We start from the raw sequence: 23666 nt of genomic DNA on the forward strand, positions 1-23666 counted from the left end.
TTTTTCGTTTTTAATAATCGTGATATCAATTATTGACCCAAATAATCGAGATTATGATTTTTGCCGTAATCGAGCAGCCCTACTTTTGAGACAGTGCTAGCTACTTTTTTAGAAAAAAGGCTGAGAATTCTAGAAGTCTCAACTACTTATACCATTTTTTTAAAAGCCCAGATAGCTAACATGCTCGAGCCTCAATGTACTCAAACCCTCGTCCTGATCGCACAGGACCATTGTGCTTTGCTCTGTAGTTTAAGATTAGGATTGTACTGCCGAATCAACTTTCAAGGTTAGCTTTTGTTTTTGCTGTGTAATGGAAATGACAGCCACTAGGAGGCATCAGCATGTGTTTAACCTTCGTCTCTTACTAGTCCTCTTTGCCTCAGCATGCAGCACTGATGTTCAGTCTTCATCTGCAGTGTTTGAAGTTAAGCAGCAGTTTTCTGTATAATCAGGCCACACATCCGTTTTCCATGTAATCTGCCTCGCATGTTATCTGATTAACACAGCTGTTTGCCATTAATTCCGGAAAATTAAATTTTAGAGCGGCTTCTGCCTGATGGGCTCTCTCAGAAAAGTCGCCTGGTCGGTGCTCTCCCTCTGGAAAGCAGACGTTGGCTTAATTTCTTTGACTCAGTTGAGCAGCATCGGCCTCTCGTCTCTCCTCAGATGTGAAAACTCTTCGATAGTTAAATCCATAGTCAGCTTCATAGAACTGGAGAGGAATGAGGGGGTGTTCTGTTGTCACTGGAGCCACAGGTATATAGTCTGTGTCCACTTTCAGGGCTGACGGTTTAGTGCTGAGTTGGCTGATTGACAGCGGAGCGTTGTTTTCATTTAGGTCCTCTTCATAGGAGGACTTGAAGTTTGGGCCAATCATGATGATACCATTCTCACCAAGTCCATCCATCAGCTGGAAGTCCTCAATATGAAGGATGTTTCTCTCTGCAGTTTTCTGTTGAGTGGGATAATTGATTGGATTTTAATCAGGAAATATATATTATAGTTTTTCCAAAAAAAAAAAGTCTTGTTTCAGTTTTTTTATCTGATTTCTCGAATGATTAAATAATGTTAAATATTTCAATAGGACATCATAAATTGTCAGTGAAGAGTTGTAAATGTAACGAAAATCAAGAGCTTAATAATGTCTGTCAATTTCAAAAAACATAGAATCAACTTTCACAATAAACAAATTACAAGAATAACAATGTAAAAACATGTTCGAAACGAATGTTAAACATTTGCATTAATCTGTCTTATTTCTATGTTCAGAAAAACATTGGGGGGAAATTAACATATCTTTACAACTTTTAAACTGAATATGAGAAACATAGACAACAGGATTGTTTCTGTAACCTTTTCGTGTTTGGATCTGAATGAAAAAGACATGAACACAGCAGTTTAAACACTCACATGGTGATTAGGGTCCATCAGCCACTGGCCTGTCGTACTGCCCCGAGGGCTGGGGAGGGGCGGAAAGAAATACCACTTGTACCTGCAGAGTAAAGGGGTTAAAGAGAAAGAGAAATATAATTCTAGTTTTGAAATGTAATAAACTACTTTTAAAATCTTTTATGATCAGTGGGAAAATGCAATGTAACAAAGCTGAAACTGCCGTCAGTTCTGAGCTTATGAACAGTTGACTTTCCTGAGATATATGCTTCTCACAAGATGGTGGCAAAGCTCCCAACATGTGATGATGTTAAAGTATATGATGCATTGCGGTAGTTTATACCCAACAGAATATAAAAGCACATTAAACATCTACAGCAGTGTAATGCAGCGTACACATTTATAAAGCAGAATATAATAATAATCCAAACACGTCATCATAGTAAACACTATTATTATAATATGTTACATCAGCATTTTTACCAATGTTTCCATTACTGATTGACGGACCAAATGATAAAGGTGCTGATGAAGCGCACAGAATGATGTAAAAGTAATGCAGCCAACCAATCACCAGCCACAAACCAGGAAGTGTATTCACATTGTATTTATTGGAACCCTCGGATGTGACCGTGACTGTGTGTGTGTGTTGACTTACACAGTCCTGGACAGGATTGAAATGATGAATACAGTAAGAGCCAGCAGCAGCAGAGGCGTTGCTGTAGCAACCGCTGGCACCTCATCTGAAATGAAACATTCATGGTAAGGTCAGAATCAAAGGACTACTATAGCCCTTTCTCAATGTTCCCCTCCTCGACTCCTAGCCTCATGTCTTAGTCCCGCCCACAGGTGATGCGGAGGGGACCCTGGGAGAGAGCTCCGAAAGCATAACATTATGCTACAGCCGTTGTATATTTTATTATGTGAAGCACTACAGTATATGGTTTTATGAAAAATATCTACTACTAAAGCCTACAAATAAAGAGTATAATTTAGGCTATATATATATATATATATATATATAATTGAGTGATCCAGAGAGCCTCATCAATGCTCGATCCTCGATGTTCATTTAGAGAAATCAGATGTCCTTCAAGATGGCGCGCTGAAATCTATTTCCGGGTCACTACAGTGGAGTCGAGGAGTCAAGGTGTCAAGGAGGCAAACATTTGAGAAATGAGAAAGGGCTTATGTGTAAATGTTTGTATTCCTCTAATGACATCACACTGTAGATACCACAGTAAGCAAGAAACGCTTGGACCGTAGCACATATTAATTAGATTGTGCCATTTTATTAATATATTTCATCCTGGATGTCTTGTCTGAATAAGGTTTACTTGCAAAAACTAAACGCTGCCAGATGCTCAAAATACAACGGACACGTTTCCCTGAATGTCAACCAGTGCGCTGAGCTGTGTGCACGCATCCCTTCGTCGTGTCCCGCCGTTGAGTTTTGACGTTCTTGCAGCATTTTTCATTTGCAGTGCTTTTAGTCAACTTTGCGCACTTTCCTCAAGTTGGTGAATGTTTTCTAAACTCTGCGCATGTGTTGTCAAGTTGGTGAAGATGTTTCTTTATTCGCATGTGTTTTGTCCCATGTGTGTTTTTATATTTGCATCGTTTGTTTGGAACGGCAGCGCATTTCTCCTAAGGGAAGTGTGTTGCGACGTTGTAGCGCGTTAGCACCTGTCGGTCACTGTAGAATTGAGTGTTCAGACATTATTTTCCAGGCCTTGCCAATTCTTTACGTCAAAAGTATTATAGCAATATCTTACTTACTCAATTAAATTATTGAAATTATTTCTTGGCCCTTAGAATACATTCGTCCATGTTAATTTAGGTGCTAGAATGTGAAATAAATGTTAAGTGTTGCATTTTAGATATCAGTTTAAGTATTGCCTGTAAGCTTGGAGGACTGCTACTAGGGAGAACAGTTTGTTCTGGTATCGTAACTGATCTTTTTTTATCAAATGAATTGCAGGGTTGACTATTGGTGCTTTATAAAATATAAAATATTTTTTTACCCAATGAGATTTGGGGAAATGAATCGTATAATATAATGACTGATTGAAGTTGAAAATATAGAACAGTTTGGCATATTCACATTCAATTGAACTTAATGCAGGCTTTAAAACCAGGAAAAGACGACCATAATGCCATATTATGACATCCAAAATCTAAGACGATGTCTTATATCCCAATAATGGTATATTATATCAGCCCTTTGATCATGATGGAAAGAAAATCTACCACATATAGCATATAACATCCTCCTCTAAACAACAAATCATATCTTATCCTTATTCCTGTGTTAGGAAAGGAGATTTCTTCTTAATATCCAACAGTTCAAATACACTGGGACTAAGTTATAAATGGCATTCTGCTTTTAGAAAACAAGTTACACTCACCAACGCTTGTTTTCACAGGGATGATGTTTCTAGTTGCATTATCAACCAATAGGAGAAGAGAATACTCAGTGTTGGGTTTCAGGTTGATGAAGGTGAGCTGCCATTGGTCCGGCCACAGAGACAGAGCTGAAAAGGAGGAAGCAATGCATGCTCTTATCTACCGATGGGTCGTCAAACAACTTGGAAATGTGACTTGAGAAACATTCACAGTTGAGGTTTTAAAATAATGAACCAACTGATTCACTTTTAGCTTCCAAACAGCAGTGAGGAAATATATTGCTTTGTCTGAATTCACCTTCTACTTTGAGCGCCTTATATCATTACGTTTTATATTTGAAAATGTGTGCTTTGAGCAGATTTCCAGAATGGGATTTCCTAATAAAAAGGTATTTAAATGTTTCAGTAGAAGGTTTGCCTCCACAAAGCTCTCAACTGGTGGCTATCAGCTAACAATGCTAGCAGCTAGGGCTAACAGTAATTGTACATGTTCGGGGGTGCTGTTGTACGCAGGGGCTCTTGCCACCTCTGGGACTTGTAAACCACCAACTGAACTCCTTAGGAAAAATGGTCTCTTATGTAACGAAAACATACCCGGAATCGTTTTTTTTTTGAAGAATTTGGGAAATAAGCAATGGAGAAATCTTTCTTAATTTCAGACTGAATGTTTTTTAAATTAAAACGTTTCCAGAAGCAGCAAGTCGCGCTGGATGCCCCTGATTTGCATAAAGTAGCCTCTACCTCAACTTGATGCCAACTACTCGTGGACAAAATGACGCACATTGTCTAGAATGGCATGATGGCGCTACCAGAAAGCATGACATGGCTGCCTCCATGATTACACCATCATAGCTTTGAATACCCCTGCTTTAGAAGAACACCTTGTCTCTCTGAGTCTCTCCTCAGCATCACTCTGTATCTGTTCTCTGTGACTGTTCCAGCCTTCCTTTGCCACACCCACTCCACCTTTACTGTCGTCTTGGTCACGCCCACCACCTTCAGTTGGACCGCCTCCACAAGAGCTGAGAAAACACATGTATTATTATGTTGCTTTGTTCCAAAGAGTGGATGCAATCATCACGACCACCATGTTCACCTCCCTGCTGCAGACTGGCCGGCAGCGACTGAGGAGATCCACACTGCTGGTTATAGACGGGGAACACCGTAATCAGGTAGGAGTCCTCGGGGTTAACATCTGGAAACACACCACACACTCTTAGTTGACATACATATAGAACAAACTGTTCATGGTATTCTTAACCTTAAAGGGAGGGGGGGGCAGGAGCTCCAACAGGCCGTTTAGGACAGAGTGAATACACACACTATACAGAGATGCTGTGAGAAACCAATGTGAGTTTGGAAAATTGAACAATGTAAATCTATTCTAGTAGACCTCAACAATGGAATTATGATCAGTGGAAATGGCCATGACCATTTAATGCATGTTGGTGATCCTAAAAAAGCTTGTGACTGTAGTGTTTTTTTTTTATCAAACAAACCCAAAATGGTACTTTTCTTAGGGACTACTTTCAGTGGTGGATTATCCACATTTGGTGCTCTTGTGAGTGTTTAGTGACAGCAAGAATAATACTAATGAATTCCAGTGTGTGTGTTCATGGTAACAAAGGAACGTGTAACAGTGAGGCTCACAATAGATTTACATGGAACAGAGGAAGATCAGGATTCGATTCCACCTTGTATGACAGTGGAGGTGGTGAAGTTGCCCACTGTGGTCCCACGGCTAGTAGATGGACGAGTCTCGGAACGCCAGTGAATGGCAAGATGACTGACTGGCGGGACGGAGGGCAGGGCCTTGGGGTTCTCCCATTGGACAAGAAGGCCTTTCATAACCGGGAGAGAACTGGAAACCCACAAGCTGCTGACTGGCGGGAGAGCTGCAGAAATCCACCAAAGGATTATGAGTGATGGAGAAAACCAAGATTCTGTTGTGGTAGGATATGTTGCAAATCATCATTAATGCATTTAGGCGTTGGTGTACAAGTGAGTCTGTGCACGCTCGCTGTGAGCAGCGGAGTAATTCCTGGACAGGTTGTCCGTAAATCAATAATCTCAATATTTAGCAAACTAAATATAAAAAAATAAATGTGTAACCATGCGTATAAGAGTTTACTGGCATCTCATCCAGTCTCGTGCCTTGCACAGTTCAGGAATTTAAAACACATTTGAAACAAACAACACAAATCTCTTGACAGGTTCATGATGGCAGAGAACATTTGATTAGATAATGTTGTGTTGCAACAAGATGTATCTGAACATCATGATGCTGCTCTGTTGCTTCCTTCTCTGCAAGACAACTCAAACATGTACACTCACTGACAGGATATTGCAAAAGTGGAAAGCCGCAATCTTTATGATCGTATATGCAACTTTATGCAGATTTCACTTATATTACAGAATCCTTTGCTTCTTTGTGTACCTCAACATGAACCTTATATAAAAAACTAATTATTTACATGAAGTAACCCTTGTGGCGCTCACCATTTTGTCTTTGTGTGTCAGTGCTGAGATGAGCAGCAGGTCCATAGCCAGCCGTGTTGAAAGCTGAAACTGTGACTCTGTAGTTCCCCTCCTTCACCACCAGGAGCGCCATTGACCCGGTGACATTTTGAGTGAATCTGTCCTGCGCCTGCTGATTCTTCACCAGCTTGTAGCTCACCTGGTATCCATGGATACGAACTCTGGTACCAGGGAGGTCGAGATGCTGCAGAGAGAAGGGGCGTAAGCACAAGACATTTTATACCACATTTGTTTAGAGATTTGACAAGTCAGTATATTGTATACACTTCTACATTTCACAAAACACCACAGCATTTCACATTGGACGGAAAGGGTATTCCTTTAGGGAGAACACTTCTTGTTTATGATTGGACAGAGCCAGCCAGAGAAGCACTGCTGTGATTGGTTGTTTTTGCTGCCAGTCAAGAAATGACGCTTCGTGATTGGCCCAACACATCAGCCGTTAGCTGTTAGCACACACTCAGAGCTCACAGCTCCTCATATCTGTTCAGAAACTGGACAAAAGTTAAACATATACAAAACACAGACTGTCTATGTCATGGCGAATACAGTCGCTGCTTTATTTATGATATTTGATTAGATATTGTAAGTTAGGGTTATATTTCTGTTAGTCAACCAAACTTTATACATTTCTTATTTTCACTAGTGACATTTGGTGTCATGCATTTCAAATTAGTTAATCAATCTGCCTGTTTTTCTTTGCAATAACTAGCAACATTTGCTAACATTACTGACAGATACTGACAAACACAGGGGATGCTGTGGCTCAGTGGGGTGGTGCGCTCGGATCAGGGGAGAGGTGCGCTCGGATCAGGGGAGAGCACATTTGAGTCCCGCTGCAGTCAGCATGTCGTTGTGTCCCTGAGCAAGACACTTCACCCCAAAATGGCTCCTGTGGGGATTGCCCACAGTATTGAATGTATGTAACCCTTACCCTACCCTACGTCACCTCCACTGGCTCCCGATCAAGTCCTGCATCACATAATATAAACTCCTCCTCCTCACCATCAGTCCCTCCATTCCCTTTCCCCTCAGTACCTCATAGATCTTCTCCGCCCATACATCCCGTCCCGTACTCTTCCATCCTCAGACTCTGGCCTGCTTTCCATTCCCCATTCACGCCTCCACACTTTCGGGGACCGTGCTTTCAGTGTTGCTGCCCCAACCCTCTGGAACTCCCTCCCTGCTGAAACCTGTGATGCCCCTTCTCTGGACATCTTCAAGGGAACCCTGCAAACTAGTCTCTTCTAATAGCATTCCAACCTTAGTTACTCGTCCCCCTGCCCTCACAAACTACATCACACATTGTAGTCTTCTTGTCTGTTTTCTTTGTAGTCCCATTGTGTTCTCTCCTAGAGTGTGTTTAGTGCCCCCCCCCTCTTTGTAAAAGCATCCTTGGGTATATGAAAGGCGCTATATACATTTAAGTTATTAGTATTAGTATTATTATTAAGCCGCTTTGGATGAAAGCGTCTAACGAGTGACATGTAATGTAATGTGGTACGGCGAAGCCAGTTCAACAGACCCTAGATATCTTTGAGTTACATGGCTTATCTAACAAAAACAATCTCGCTAAGCGGTCTTACGACGCTGGTTATCAACTCGGCAAGTGAACCCAGGGTTTCTCTGTCCGGCTAAGAGCGCGTTCACGTGAAAGGGGCGGGGCTAGCAACATTTGATATGGAGTACAAACATGGAGATATGTACTGACCTCGCATCATGAATGAAGAGTAATCTATCACATGAGACAAATATGAAAAGTTCAACTTTAAACATCCATGACTTCAACACTTAATCCAGGATAAAAGCCACGGGCAGCTGCAAAGAGCAGAGAGAATAGATGTTTCAAACTAAAAGGTTCATAATATCACTGCCCCACTGGATCTGACTTTAATTATGCTTGAAATACTTCTCACAGTATGCTGTGACAGTGAGTGCACGACTCTGGTGAGTTGCACGGCTCAAGAAGCTGACACAGATAAGTGATGATATGATATAAAGAAGAAGAAGATTCAACTTTATTGTCCTTACATAATACAGGTACTAATAACAAAATGGTTTCTCTGCATTTGACCCACCCTAGTGTTAGGAGCAGTGGGCAGCCATTATGTACGGCGCCCGGGGAGCAGTGTGGGGAACGGTGCCTTGCTCAGGGACACCTCGGTAGCACTTGGTCTTTCCGGGACTTGAACTGGTGACCTTCCAGTTGCCAAGCCAAGTCCCGATGGACTTCGCCACCACCGATTGATAAGTGCGACGTGTCGGGGACGTGCACTTACAGTGCGTCACTTTGCTCCCGTTACTTATGTTCTGGCTCATATTTCAGTACGCTTGCTTACAGCAAATGTTATAATGATAGGTCTAAAGATGGGCAATGATATTCTACTAATTGACATGTTCACACAGTCGTCGACTTTTGCCGGCCGTCTTTGCTGCATACAGCAGTTAAAACTGTGTTGGTCAGCAGGCGGTGCTGCCACAGAGTTGATCTTTTATCTCAAACATGACCTGCTCTGGTGCAGGTCTGGTGTTCAACATAACACCAAGGAGCCATCCTACGTATTGTTCACTCACACGTAGTGAACCAGCGTCGTAGGAATATGAACTTTGAGTTAACCCTGAAGTTACCTCACTGACCCTCACGGTGCTCCCTCTCTCTGTTTCTTATCTATATCTAATAGAACTGCTCGGGTCTTGATAGATTGAGTGGGGAAGTTCATGAGATCTTTCTAGAGGGTTATCAAGAATAACTTTTATCCAATGACCTTCTCCCTCTCTGTCTGTGTCTGTGTATTCTCTTGTTCCGATTAACCCAGCCACATCTTGTTTCTTGTTTTGTATCTATATCTACGCCGGGATCCGGAGTCGAGGCTGATCCTCTTGCTGTGGTCCTGTGTCTTGGATCCTCTATCGGATTAAGTCGTGGACTTCGGGTCGTGGCTGAACCTGTCTCTGCGGTCCTGCCTTGGGTCTCGTCATGCTGCTTCCCTGATGGCTTCCACAGGATTGTAGCTGACATCCTCGTGGATTCATCTTCTTATTACAGACACATGCATTTCCTAACATTCGGTCTATATGCTGTCAAATGTATTATCTCTTCCATTTACACACGGCATCTATTGCACGTCTGTCCGTCCTGGGAGAGGGATCCCTCCTCTGTTGCTCTCCCTGAGGTTTCTCCCACGTTCCCTTAAACTGTGGGTTTTCTCTGGAAGTGTTTCCTTGTACGATGTGAGGGTCTAAGGACAGAGGGTCCAAGGACAAAGGGTCTAAGGACAGAGGGTGTCGTTTTTCTCATACTGATATTCTGAACAATCTGTGCTGTTGTATTTGCTGTAAAGTGTCTCTACTGCAGGCTATTTTTATTATATGTACAGCACTTTGGCTCGACCAAAAATCGCTTATAAATGTGCTATATAAATAAAACTTGATTTGATTTGACCCCAAATCCTGCTTCGTAGTAAAGCCATGTGCATCACACTGGATCTCTGCCTGTGTGCCTGTGAGTGTGGGTGTAAACTCCTATACTGTTTTATTTTGATATGTATTTCCTCCTTGTGTCTGTGTCTGTTTTTACTTCCTTTCTTTGTGTTTTCCTGCCTGTGTGATTGTCTGATGTGTGTTCACCTGCTGCCCCTGTGGTTCATCTCCTCTCCAGCTGTGTCTTGTCTCTCATGGTTTTTCTCGTATGTTCCTTCTCGGTTCGCAGTTCCTGCCTGTGTCCCTGCTCTCGGGTCTGTTCTCGTTTAGTTTTTCTTTGTTTTTGTTGTTTTATTTTACCTTCTCTGGTCCCTGCAATTTGTATCGGCTTTATTTAATAAAGGTTGTAAACTTTGTTTACACTTTTATACATGCCTCCTGTCTTATACTGTGTAATGGTGCGTTCCCACTGGACATGGCGCAATGATTTGCATCGCATCGATTCACTCGCGCGAGTTGGGCCGCGGCTTTGAGTTTTTGTTTTGTTTACTCTGTCTTTCACGAGAAAGCGTCACGCAAATTTGACGCTCGAGTTGCCTCAGAATTAGCTACTATTAAACAAATGCAAGCAGGCTATTCAATACGACTTTGCATTCAACCAGTAATAAGTTCAGTTGTTTGTCTTTCATATTACTTGTCTATTCATATTACTTGTTTATTTTTTAGGCTGAAAAGGGAAACCATTTTATAGATGACTTAAAAGGAATTCTGAAATACCTTCCACATGAGATAAAGCAGAAAGGATCCATCAGAGTCTTTCAAAGTGTCCTCCACTCTGTAACACACCTCTGGAGGCCTGGACGGCGCTGGCAGAGACAAAGCAAAACATTCCAAGCTGATTTGACTGCTCTTGTAAAAAAACATTTCTGTAATTGGTATAAACGATATAGTCGTGCAGTTATGACGGGATGGGATTGTTCCATTGGGTTTTGGAATATTGCAGACAGAAAGCTCTGGGGAAAACAAACATTTAAGATACTTAACACATTTTGTTCCGCAGGATAATCTCCACTTATTAACACCTCTTTGTGATTTTTGAAGAATAAATGTCCCTGGCAGGAGTAACAAGTTATCTTTATGCTAAAAACCAACACCATCATGGCTGCATGGCTGCACATTAACAACTCTACGCTTAAGGCAGACTAGTATTGACTCAATGGCGTTAAGCAGTCTAATTTAGTCTCATTAGCAACTGCTGTTTAAATGAAACTTTGAACATTCTTGAGTGGGGTATTTACTGAAGGATTTTATGTCGTATATCAAAATGTGTCAATTTGATGTAAACCACAGACTATATTTCAGGCAACGAAGCACAAACATGCTAAAAAACACATACACTTCGAGACAAAAAAAGTGCTGATGTCCTTACTCTTGAGCGAGCATTAGCACCACTCTATAGCAGGTTATGCTGAGACACTATTTCAATCGTTTTATGGAAACACTTCTTCTGAGTTTCAGACTATAATTGAATTTCTGTTTGAATGTAAACCGTTACCCAGTTCCAGCGTCCTCGCGCCGACGTCAGAACTCCAGTCGCTCCAGAAGCCGGGTTCCTCTCTGCAGGCCACGCCAGCCTGGTAGAAGGTAAAGGTCAGGAGGTCTTTCATCCTGTAGTTCAATGTCTGATCCTGGTGTGACGGGACAGAACCAGCAGCCTGGAAACAAAACACAGACAGCAAAGACTAGCTGGTTGTATGTGGTATTTGGTAGCTGATTATCTAGGGCAGGGGTGTCAAACTCAAGGCCCGGGGGCCAAATCCGGCCCGCGACTTCATTTGATGTGGCCCCGCAAGAGCTTGCAAAGAATATAATACGTTTATTATACGATTACATGCCACTTTACAGAAGCAGGTTGCCCATAAACTACATGTCCCACAATGCATCTCGTTTTGTGACATGCACACTGAAGAGACTTCTGCTTTCAGATGTAGTTAATGACTAAGTTACTATCCTATCCGATACTAATCCAATTCAGAGGCAATAATGTAATATAAGTTATAACACATTATTTTATATATATATTATATATTTATATAGTTACAACCGGCCCTTTGAGTGCAACCTTTATGCAAATGTGGCCCGCGATGAAATTGAGTTTGACACCCCTGATCTAGGGCATTCTGAAGGTATTTTCTAAATAAAAGTATCCAAACATTTTGAGTTACCAGTTGTATTCTAATTTTTAGGGGTTTCCCATTATCGCATCTGGTTTTTAGGGTTAGAGTACACGGTAACACCTTTAGCCTAAGGAAAAATTCAAAAAGTTCAAACCAAAGGGCAACACTGAGACAAAATAAAGGGGCTCAGAGGAGTAATGGGCCAACATCTTAAAAGGTTCTTCCAGGTTTCTTTTTTCAATTTGTTAATATTTGTGTACCTGTGCTCATAGGCTTTGGGGATTTCAGCTTGTTAGGGTCAGGGTACGCAATTACCCCTTTTACCATGAAAAAGATAGTTCCCAGTTCCTTTGCCACCGCCCGGTGCCCGAGTGGAGCTGCGTCATCTTGCATCATGACGGAACCGTTTACGCCCCTGCTTTATACAGCTCAAAATACCTAGCTTTCCAGCATCAATTAAGATGGTTAGTAAGTTAGTCTTGCAGGTTTTTGTTGTTGTTGATCAGGATATTCCCTCCCCTGACGTAAGCCAGACGTGTTCAGTTGTTGGTTCTTGACCAGCAGTTTTCTGGTTATAAATACGAACTAGTATGTGGGCCCGCAGCAGGCCCCGCTGCGGTGGAAACAGGTAGAACTGATTCGCAATCGAGTACTAGCTCAGAAATGGATCTGGAACCAGTTTGGTCTTAGCGCAGTAGATAACACCTGTAGCCAAGGAATGCTTAGAAGGAAAACCAAAGGGCAACACTGAGACAAAAGAAGGGGTTTAGAAGAACAGTGGGCCAAAATCTCAAAGGTACTAACAGGTTTCTTTTGAATTTGTTCATGTGTTCCTAACTTCTTGCTAATAGGGAATTTAGCTTGTTAACACACTCACATGTTGGGGACTGACTGCATCTGGGGACAAGCTCCTTCTTAGAAGGGTGTACTTCATTATTCTGAGTTTCTCAGAATAACAACCCTGTTTTCTGATCTGTGACAATGCATTTTCTAGCTAATCAAACAAATTACAAGTAGGAGAATTTGTAAACACAAAAGGGCAACACCTCATCCCTTAATTTATCACATACCTAACCCTAACCCTAAAACCGCATGAACATGATACGCAGTATAGCGGCTCTGCACTGGGGTTGCCGTTGTGTTACCATGGACTGAGTGGTGCCGCCTGATCAAGTGGGAGCGCTACCCTCAGTGTTGCGCACCACTTGAATTTTCGAGGAGCATTGCAATCAGTTAAAATGTTATCAGCGTTACCAATCAGATAACAGCTGTATGAAGCGGCGCAAGCTAGCAGAGGATGTGACCATAAAGACGAAGCCTGTTTTAACCATAACGGCCCGTACACACTACAGGCGTCAGAAAAGCTTGAAGCTGGGCGTGTCCGAGGCTTGACGCTTTCTCGCGCCCAAGGCGACCAACAACCAATCAGGAATCTCCCGCCCGCCCCCGGCATACAAAGCAAAAAAAAGCCCGGCTCTTCTTCACTATTGCCAAAATGGATGCCGGTTTTGTAGCAACGGTAGCGTTGGTTTATTCAATGTATCGCAGTAGGCCACGTAAAGTGCGTCGCTGTTGGGTACATCCGATACTCAAAAAACGTCTGCAACGGGGGGAATACCACGTTCTTGTCCAAGAGCTCCGCCTGGATGGTGAACTGTTTCAGCAGTACTTCAGGATGAGCAAAGACTCGCCATCTGCCTAAGGTACGTTTTGTGTATTTCTACTTATTTAATATGACTCTGTATATAAAGAAAGAGAATGCATGCAATGGATGAATAAAGTCTGTGATTTAGTTCAGATGAATGACATTAATTAAGATAGCTAGGTAAACGCAGTATTGCTCCCCTGTGTGTGTGTGTGTGTGTGTGTGTGTGTGTGTGTGTGTGTGTGTGTGTGTGTGTGTGTGTGTGTGTGTGTGTGTGTGTGTGTGTGTGGTGTGTGTGTGTGTGTGTGTGTGTGTGTGTGTGTGTGTGTGTGTGTGTGTGTGTGTGTGTGTGTGTGTGTGTGTGTGTGTGTGTGTGTGTGTGTGTGTGTGTGTGGTGTAATTGTATGTATGTGATGTGTCTGTCTGTGGTGTAATTGTATGTCTGTGATGTGTTTCTGTGTCTGCCTGTGGTGTAATTGTATGTGTGTGTCTGTGTCTGCCTGTGGTGTAATTGTGTGTCTGCCTGTGGTGTAATTGTATGTCTGTGATGTGTGTGTCTGCCTGTGGTGTAATTGTGTGTCTGCCTGTGGTGTAATTGTATGTATGTGATGTGTCTGTCTGTGGTGTAATTGTATGTGTGTGTCTGTGTCTGCCTGTGGTGTAATTGTGTGTCTGCCTGTGGTGTAATTGTATGTCTGTGATGTGTGTGTCTGCCTGTGGTGTAATTGTGTGTCTGCCTGTGGTGTAATTGTATGTCTGTGATGTGTGTGTCTGCCTGTGGTGTAATTGTATGTCTGTGATGTGTGTGTCTGCCTGTGGTGTAATTGTGTGTCTGCCTGTGGTGTAATTGTATGTCTGTGATGTGTGTGTCTGCCTATGGTGTAATTGTGTGTCTGCGTGGCGTATAACCTTTTTTTTTTTTAATCTTGTATATTACTTTTTTCTCAGGTACCTGGCAACCGGTGACTCGTACAGGACCATAGCATTCAGCTATCGGGTCGGGCATACAACTGTGGCTGTCATCGTCAAGGAGGTTGCGGGTGCCATCTGGACCGCCCTGGTCGAGGAGACCATGCCGGTACCACAGACCGAGGACTGGAGAGCCATCGCTGCTGGGTTCCAGGAGCGCTGGAACTTTCCAAATTGCGTTGGTGCCATTGATGGGAAGCACGTGATGATCCAGGCTCCGGCAAATTCTGGGTCCCTCTACTTCAACTACAAGTCCACCCACTCCTTGGTACTGCTGGCTGTCGTGGATGCCCAGTACCTCTTCAGGGTAGTGGATGTCGGAGGTTTTGGAAGGAGCAGCGACGGTGGGAGCCTGCGGAATTCTGCATTTGGAGAGGGCCTCCGAGATGACAGTCTGCAGCTACCACCTGACACCCTCACCCCAGGAGCAGAGTGGCTCGGCCTTCTTCCCCATGTGTTTGTTGGGGATGAGGCTTTTCCGCTGCTGGACAACCTGCTGCGTCCGTTCCCTGGACGTCACCTCACAGGAGGCTGTTCAACTACCGCCTCGGCCAGGTTGGTGGTTGAATGTGCGTTTGGCATCCTCTCATCTCAGTGGAGAATGTTCCGGCGTGTCATCACCACCAGCCCGGAGGTAACAGAGTTGTGTGTGAAGGCCACCTGTGTGTTGCACAACTTCCTCCGCAGGAAGACAATAGGAAGACCATCACGCACACCTGTCGTCGCAAAGTCGAGTGATGAAGCTCCAACCCTGCGCGATGCACCTATGATGGGCTCAAACAACGCCACACGCCGATCCATCCAACTGCGGGAGACCTTCTGCTCCTATCTGAATGAGGAGGGTGTCGTCATGGCAGCAGAACGTGGTGTAGGGTCACCATGGCTCCTCCAAACCAAAAGCTCTTTTAAGAGCTACCCATTTTCTTTAAAGAGCAAATGTTCCGAATGAGCCATTTTAAAATCAAACATTGCTAATAAACATGTTTCTTGAATTGATATTATTATATGACTAACAACCTTTTTCTTTCAGCCCTGTTTTTACTGATAAACCACTCATAATTTCAATATGTTTTCACATGACCAATTACAGAAGAAAGCACATTATATATACCGACATACATGAAGCTTCTGGTATGTTGCAACTGACAAACCACATAAACAAGTGAAGACACAGTATAGCCATAACATACTTGAAATAATGTTTTATTTGGTGAATTTGAGTGAAGTGTGTGTGATGAGTGTAAAAAAATGTAATGTGGATCAGTATGTGTGAAAAAATTATACATTGTTCTCCTGGTCCACCTCAAAAATGAGCTGGTGTACCCCGAGGCGGACTCTTGCCCTCTGTGCCTTTGTCATCTGCCTCATGGTGGGCAAGAGGCTCTTGAAGAATTGAAAGTCCTCGTCCTCCTCCACCACTGGTGGGGTTGGCTGGGCAATTGGTCACAGCAGACAGCAGACTTCTTTCATCTTTTCTTGCAGACGTTCTCTAATGAAATGAAATAATAAAGTTAATAAATAATAAAGTGAATTTCTTTAATTTACTAAATTATTCCTCCATTAATGAATGCTATTTTTATTCTACATTCCATGCTGGCTAAATATACTGTCTATGCTTGATAGCTGTGAATCAAATCAAGTTTTATTTATATAGCACATTTATAAACGATTTTTGGTCGAGCCAAAGTGCTGTACATATAATAAAATTAGCCTACAGTAGAGACACTTTACAGCAAATACAACAACACAGATTGATCAGAATATCAGTATGAGAAAAACGACACCCTCTGCATGTATTATATATTATGCTTATACTTATATATAATATTTTTTTATTAATATATATTATATGTTATGCTACATTACTAGCTGGCTAAATATACTGCCTATGCTTGATAGCTGTGCATGTATTATATGTTATGTTATATATTATGCTTATACTTATTATAATATTTTTTTATTAATATATATGATATTGTAGTGCCGAGAGATATGGGAGTCGGAGGCGATCGAAGGTGGTCAGTCACCACAATATGTTATTATTATACTACATTACTAGCTGTCTGTTCAATGCTAAAACGAAGTAAACTGGATATAAACTCTCCAAACAGTTGAAAACCTACCAGTTTCACCAACTGTCTCTGCCACCTCCCGCCATGCCTGGTTCCTCCGGTTTAGGTCCCGGTAGGTGAACAGAGTACAGTCATACAAGACTGGGACATTTGCCACGGAAATGATTAATTTGTCCTCCATTTTCTGACATAAGGAAAATAGTCGAGACCTGCATACACGCGGTTTGATTGGCTAGTGCTTGTAATGACGAGAATTCAAAAACGGGATTTGATTGGCTGACGCCAGCTTCGAGCAAGCCTCGAGCCTCAAAAGTTGAACATTGTTGAACTTTTGACGCCGATAGATGCTCGCGAGGCTTGCAACGCCTTGCCATGCTACCCACAATGCAGTTCGGCGGAGTTTGAAAATATCCTACGTCACCCCATTCAAATGAATGGGCGAAGCGTTGGAAGCCTTTTTTGACGCCTGTAGTGTGTACGGGCCGTCGAGGCTCTGCTTGGGTGACCAGATCCCAACAAACCAAATGTGGGACAAGGAGTATGGTTGTGTGGGACAATGTGGGACACCCTCTCAACAGCAACCCCCGGAAAAAAAAAACGTAACAAATATATAACAACAGAGCAGAAAGTGAAGTCAAAATGCAGTTTTTTAATAAAGAAAAGTAAACTAAGGCTAACCAAGGCAGCAGGCATTATTCACTTCAAGTGTTTAGAAATGCATCTTCTTAATTCAACTAGTGTATTACCTGTACAAGTAGGCACACCATAAATTAATAGATAAAATAAAACCAACACTGGCCAGGAGGGAACAGAAACATAATAATACATACAATAAAATAGCTTTCAGTTTTGTCCATCACAGCAACAGAAGGGCCTTCTGTCACCTAGAACCACTGGTGTCTTTAACTGTCAAACAACTCTCCACAGAGGCAGGGGCAAGCACATCTGTTATTATGGACGCTGCTTTTGTACGACCACATGACATTTTCTTTACTATCTCAGAGTCTTGAAAAATGGTCGGCGCTAGCTTGTTACCAGTCATTTGACCGGTATGAATGGGAGTGTTGCACTGTATAGTAAACACTGGTTATTTTTGCTGCTGTTACCTTGTCTGAGTGACCATCATTTTTTGGTTTGAGTAGGAATGTCTCCATAGAGTGGGATGTCTCTTTTTGAGCGACACGTTTCTTGTGAGAATCGCATTCTCTGTGTCTTTTGACGTCGTATTCACTGCCATGTAAAATTTAAAAATTACTCTTGCAAAGATTGCAAAAAACTCTCTGAGAGTCGCCCTGCACTGGCTTCACCCACGGGTAAGTGTCTTCCCAGTCTTTGTTGTATGTGCATCTTCTTTTCTTCTTAGCTGTAGTTTCAGTTTCCTTCATTTTCCATAACCTGCTGCGTCGCCTGCGTTCGTTGTTGTTGTTTGGCGGGGTGGGGGTGTGTGTGTGAGTGAGTTACTCTCATTGGTTAACACTTGACCAGCACCCGCCGTGTGTTACAGTTTGATTGACAGCAAACACAGCCCCCTGATGATAGCCTTCCCTGCTTTCTCAACAGCCATTGGATGAATCTGATTTTAAAGAAAAGCGTTTTAGCCAATCAAAATGAAATATGCGGGACATCGTCTCAATTTGCGGGACGCACCAAAAGTCGTGAAAATGCTGTGCAGTCCCGCGCAAAGCGGGACATCTGGTCACCCTAGGCTCTGCGCCCAACCGCAAAGTCAGCAAACAGAAAATCAGGTATCATGTGAATGCAGCTTAACATTCAAAATCAACACATCTGGAGATAAATGGTTTTCACTGAACTGTAGTCTGAAAAGCAGCTAAAGATGTCTAACAAAGAGAGTGGTGTAAAAGTATATTATTTATATCTGAGATGAAAGAATGAAGGTGCATAGACTTGAAATACCCAAGTTAAAGTATCTCGACTATGTACTTAGATACGACAATTTATTTAATGTACTGAGTAAAATTCAATTGGCCCCTAACCCATCACAGTCCCCCTGCTTCCACTCTACTGCTATTTATTTAATGCCATACCTATTATTTGCCCCTTTTGTTTGTTTGTTTGTTTGTTCACTATGTAAAGTGGCCTTGGGTCCCTTGAAAGGCACTATACACATTTAATCTATTATTATTATTTCAATGTTCTCATACATTGAGTGATAAGAGTGTTAACTAACCAGGGTCCATATGTGAGTATCGTTGGTTCTGTAGCGAAGCCTACAGCTGCCGTAACTGCTGCTTCTCCATGACACAACAACAGAGTCCTCAGTGGAGCCAAGTACAGTTAATACAGGCGGAGAGGGTTTGACTGAGGAGAGGAAACAAACAAACAAAACAAGTATATGTACATGACTTAACAGCAATTCAAGATTAAAGTTAGCTTGTATCACAGTCATAACTAGGTAGTGGTGAGAGCAAAACAAGTACATTTACTCAAGTACTGTACTTAGGTAACATTTCTGTGGTATTTTGATTTACTTATTCCACTACATTTATTTGATAACACTAGTAAGTTTCATTTTGTGAATACAAAAACTCATAAATGATGATTTATTATTATGGATAAAGTAAGAAATAAGAAATAAGAAAATGAACAAATTAATGGATCACTAATTATAATCTAGCAGTACAAAATATATTATTACGAAATGGCAAATCTGCATAATAAGTACTTTCTGACAGAGTATTTCTACACTGTGGTATTACTTATACCTAAAGGGGCCTATTTATGCTAATTTCAGATTCATATTAGTGTGTAGTGTCTCTACTGGGACATGTCTCCATGCTTTGATGTTCAAAAAGCTCTTTATTTTTCTCATACTGCCTGTGCTGCAGCACCTCTTTTCACCCTCTGTCTGAAACCAGAGCCAAGTCTGCTCTGATTGGTTAGCTGGCCGGCTCTGTAGTGATTGGTCAACCACTTACAGTAAGTGTCCTGCCCCTAAGCCTATCATGTACAATGTGTTGGAGCGATTCATTTGACTGATACGGGGTAGCCTCTGACAGGGCTTAAGCTAAACGTAAGTGAGCATCCTCTTTGGGCCATGTTAGCCAAGTCTGCTCTGATTTGTAAACTGTCCTGCTCTGTTGGGATTGGTCAACCACTAAGAGATGTGTCGGAAATGTCCCCCCTCCTTAGCCTATCACATACTATGTGTAGGAACACTAGCCAATAGAAGAGTGCGTGCTACATAGTGATGTCACTTATTCAGGAAGAAAACAAAGGAGTCCAATGAAGGCATTACAGGTGTTTGGGAGAGAAACTCCCTTTTGAGCCTTTGCAGACCATTTACAGTACATGCACACAACCCTATACAACACTACAGGGAAGAGAAAAGCCACATCAAGCATACAGCAATGGAGCCTCTTTCAATAAAACATTTGAGTTCATCTTCCTTCATTGCTACTGGGTTGAGAAGTGATGAAATATCTTTGCCACTCACTTGAATCGTTAAGAAACACAGTGTGAGGTCGGGTCCAGATCTCCTCCATCATCATGTAGTTTTTGATCCTGGCGGTTACGGAGAGGACCGCTGCTGGTGTGAATATTCCCTGACAGGAGATGATTGTATGTACGCTGAAGAAGAAAAAGAGAGGGAGAAGGGGAATACATGGAGGATGAGACCTTGTTTTTTAATACACATTTGTAATCTTAAACTTAATTCTAACAACATTTACTCAAATACTACACTTAATTGAGGTACTTCACTTGTGTTTTCACATTAAACTTCTAAGTCGCATTTTGTAGGAACATTTGCTTTTGACTCCACCACATTTATTTCACTAGCTACATTGCAGATTTAGGTAATTCATACATAATATAAATTATTTTAAACATTAATGTGTATTATTATCATAAGGTAAAATACCCAATAGTATATCAAATAGTTAGAAATAGACCCCAAGTCTACCTGCTGCAATACTAAAGTACAGAACTACGTTGGCCAATCTGTGCAAGCCCGCTACAACAGCCCAAACACTTCCATCAGGAGAATGGAAGTGCTCACTTTCAAAAACGATGTCAATATAAAAACAGAAATGCGCCAAAACACATACATTATGAAACATCTTCACCAACCTGACAACACGTGCAGCACTAATAAAAAAGTATCCAATTTAGCGAAACATGTGCAGCGTTTACTTAAAGTGCTGCATAAACAAAATGCTGCAAATAAAAAAAGCTGCAACAAGCTTAAAATGCCAGTTGGCGTGCTGGGATTATAAAGTTGGCCAACTGTTACTCTTGCAAAGAAGGTGTTTAACATTATATATGAAATGACTAGGTTAGCTTTGCTAGCTAGCTAGTTAACACTACAGCAGATCTGCAATGAAGGAAAAGAATCATGCGATAACATTTTAGGTTTCCAGTGATAGTTGGTCAACTTTATAATCCCCAAACCTCACCAAGTGCTCCGGTGAACACATTTATACATTGATAACATAATACAACAATTCTGAATTTGGCCATATTACATTATGGGCACTTTTTTTTTACCAATGAATATCTTAAGTGCTTTGACAAAATATCCATAAAAAAATGTCATCTGTAGAAGCCGTAATACTGTAAAAAGTACAACGGCCTACCTGCCTGTCAGCCTTCCATCGGGGCACAAATTTATCTCGTGCCCTCATTGGTCATGTGCGCGTTCGTGTGTGTTGGAGGAGGGGCTCTGTGAGGAAGTGGCAGATTTTCTCCGGTTGTGTATTTTCAAATTCTAGCGATCTCGAGCCGGTTTCTCAAACGTACCTACCCCACCTTTAAGTATATTTTGATGTTAATAATTTTGTACTTTTAATGAAGTACAATTTTGAATGCGGGACTAATACTTCTAACTGAGTATTTATACACTTTGGAATTGCAACTTTCACTTAAGTAAACGTACTTCCAATGACATTGGTAGCGACATATACAGAGCCTGAAACTGGAGTACAGCTTCCAACATTTTTATTTTTTAGTAAACCGCCTTCTTTAATCAGTGTTTACCTGCTGAAGAGGAGAGAGACGTCAGGCTCAATGTGGCTGTCTGAATCTTGCTTCAACTCACATGTCATAGATCTGTGTGGTATCTGGTAGTAACAGGACATGTTCAGTGTCTCTGTAGGAAAACAACAGAGGGCTTATGGTGGTGACATGAACATTAAATGCACTGCAAAGCTGAACTGACATTGGTACATTGCTTTAGTCCTCCCCATCTTCACTTAGAGATTCAAAGGTTTTATGGTCATTTGCACAATAGTAACAGCATAGTTTTGGCTATGAAGGTCCTAGTCCACTCCAACAATGCAACCCACAGTAGAATATCCTTCAGAGGTAATAATAGTGCAAGAAAAATAGAAATAGAGGGGCCCTATTGTGTTTTTGGGGTTTTCCCTTTCCTGTAGTGTGTTCATTGCAGACTGGGCTCTGGTTTCAGACAGAGGGTTAAAAGAGGTGCTGCAGCAGAGGCAGTATGAGAAAAAAAAGCTTTATGAACATTAAAGCATGGAGACATGTCATAGTAAGTAGAGGCACAAAATACAAATATGAACCTGAAAATGAGCGAATGGAGCAAGAGCATGGTGCAAGGACCACAATGTCAAATGCAAAAATAATTGAATTATATACATGTAAAATAGAATAAGATGACATGACCCAGAATTTGATGTGACACTGTGTATTGTAATAATAATTAAATATGTAGACTGTAAAGGTTCTATACATAAGACTATGCTAGCACTTGAGTAAATGTTCTTCGTTACATTCTACAAATGTTGACTGAGTGCCGAATGTGTGTGTGTTTGTTCACTTTGTGTAGATGAAGGTGTTGGAGAGCCACAGTGTCTGAGGTCAGTGACACACACCCGCTGGTCCTCCTCACAGCGCTTCAGTTCAGAGTCCCTCACCGTCACCTCTGCCACACACAGAACACACGCAGAATGCAAGACTTACATTCAGGAAAGGACACCGTAACTAAACCAAGACGTGATGTAACTTCCCGGCAAGTAGAACATGTTTTGAATCACTAAACAGTTTTACTCAAATGTATCTCATGCATCGCCCAGGGTTCAAATGGCCAGTTTAGTAGACAAGTTAAACCAGGATTATTAACTGCATTCTAAGGGCTTAATCATGAAACGCTCTGAAACAACCCATTTTACACAGGGAGGATGTTTTCTTCTGCTTCCTAAGTACATTATACTGCTTATATTTTTACTCAAATATTACTTATATATAATATATTAAATATTATATAATATATATATATTGTAATATATATATTATATTTCAAATATTACTTTAGGTTAATCAGATTACTACTTCCAACACTGAAAAAATGACATACACCAACAACAAGTGCATATCATTACCAAGACTAATCCAGATCGACCACAACACATTTCAGAAAAATACGATTTTTCCTTTAATCAAGCAGTAAAATAGTGGCGAACTCACCATGAGAAAACACACCGAGGAGGCTCATCACTGTACACGTAGCAATGTACAGTTTGTGAGACCAGATGCCCATCTTAGCTGGTAAAAAATTACCAAATATTCAAAAGATTAGCTCATTGTAAACATAAAATAAGTCCATCGTCTTTCAAAACCCATTATTTTCTATGTAAAAGGACTACATGACTTCAGAGAACTTGTTTTTAAAAAAAATCTCTGGTGTATGAAAGCTGTGAGCGGTGAATCAGGAAGATGTAATGTTGATCAGGAAACTGCTCCATGTCTTTAAGTTACACCCATTATTACATCAAGTGTGTGTGTGTGTGTGTGTGTGTGTGTGTGTGTGTGTGTGTGTGTGTGTGTGTGTGTGTGCGCATGCGTGTGTGTGTTACAATTTACATTTCCTGTTAAATGATCACTGCTTTTCTACGTTAATAAACCTGCACGGCACCGGAACACTGACCAATTCAAACATACTGTAAATATTGTATTCATGTCTAAACACTCATAATATGCATGGAGGTTGCTGTACAAATAAAATGTATTCTTATTCATGTCTGTGTAAGTAGTTGTAGACGAAGTATTAGCAGCAGAACTAGTATTTGTAGTA

General features: G+C 41.5%; 1 protein-coding gene and 1 long non-coding RNA gene across 3 annotated transcripts; both read right to left on the minus strand.

Moving 5' to 3' along the window:
* Positions 1 to 112: 112 nt before the first annotated feature.
* LOC117452481 (interleukin-6 receptor subunit beta) lies at positions 113 to 23345 on the minus strand. Its single transcript, XM_034091153.2, has 15 exons — positions 23060 to 23345; positions 22413 to 22517; positions 21611 to 21722; positions 20070 to 20203; positions 18804 to 18934; positions 11308 to 11467; positions 10530 to 10618; positions 6294 to 6516; positions 5489 to 5689; positions 4891 to 4989; positions 4676 to 4816; positions 3798 to 3923; positions 2048 to 2132; positions 1411 to 1492; positions 113 to 952 (listed from the first exon to the last, which is right to left on the minus strand). The coding sequence occupies exons 1-15, from the start codon at positions 23130 to 23132 to the stop codon at positions 617 to 619; spliced, it is 2097 nt and encodes a 698-aa protein (XP_033947044.1). The 5' UTR covers positions 23133 to 23345; the 3' UTR covers positions 113 to 616.
* Positions 15724 to 18539, minus strand: LOC139434478 (uncharacterized). 2 transcript variants are annotated; one of them, XR_011643822.1, is made up of 3 exons: positions 18263 to 18534; positions 16667 to 18188; positions 15724 to 16032 (listed from the first exon to the last, which is right to left on the minus strand). It is a non-coding gene; the product is annotated as an uncharacterized lncRNA (long non-coding RNA). The 2 variants fall into 2 exon arrangements; XR_011643821.1 differs by having other exon boundaries at positions 16667 to 18539.
* Positions 23346 to 23666: the final 321 nt, after the last annotated feature.

This window comes from Pseudochaenichthys georgianus, chromosome 9 (genome assembly GCF_902827115.2).
Source record: "Pseudochaenichthys georgianus chromosome 9, fPseGeo1.2, whole genome shotgun sequence".
Lineage (NCBI taxonomy): Eukaryota > Metazoa > Chordata > Actinopteri > Perciformes > Channichthyidae > Pseudochaenichthys > Pseudochaenichthys georgianus.

Bases quoted from the DNA above. Each gene is read 5' to 3' on its own strand.
- LOC117452481 (XM_034091153.2), bottom strand. From the start codon at position 23,132: ATGGGCATCTGGTCTCACAAACTGTACATTGCTACGTGTACAGTGATG. The intron at 22,518-23,059 runs GTGAGTTCGCCA...TGTGTGTGGCAG, and splicing joins CCTCGGTGTGTTTTCTCATG to AGGTGACGGTGAGGGACTCT. The intron at 953-1,410 runs GTGAGTGTTTAA...CCCACTCAACAG, and splicing joins TGATGGACCCTAATCACCAT to AAAACTGCAGAGAGAAACAT.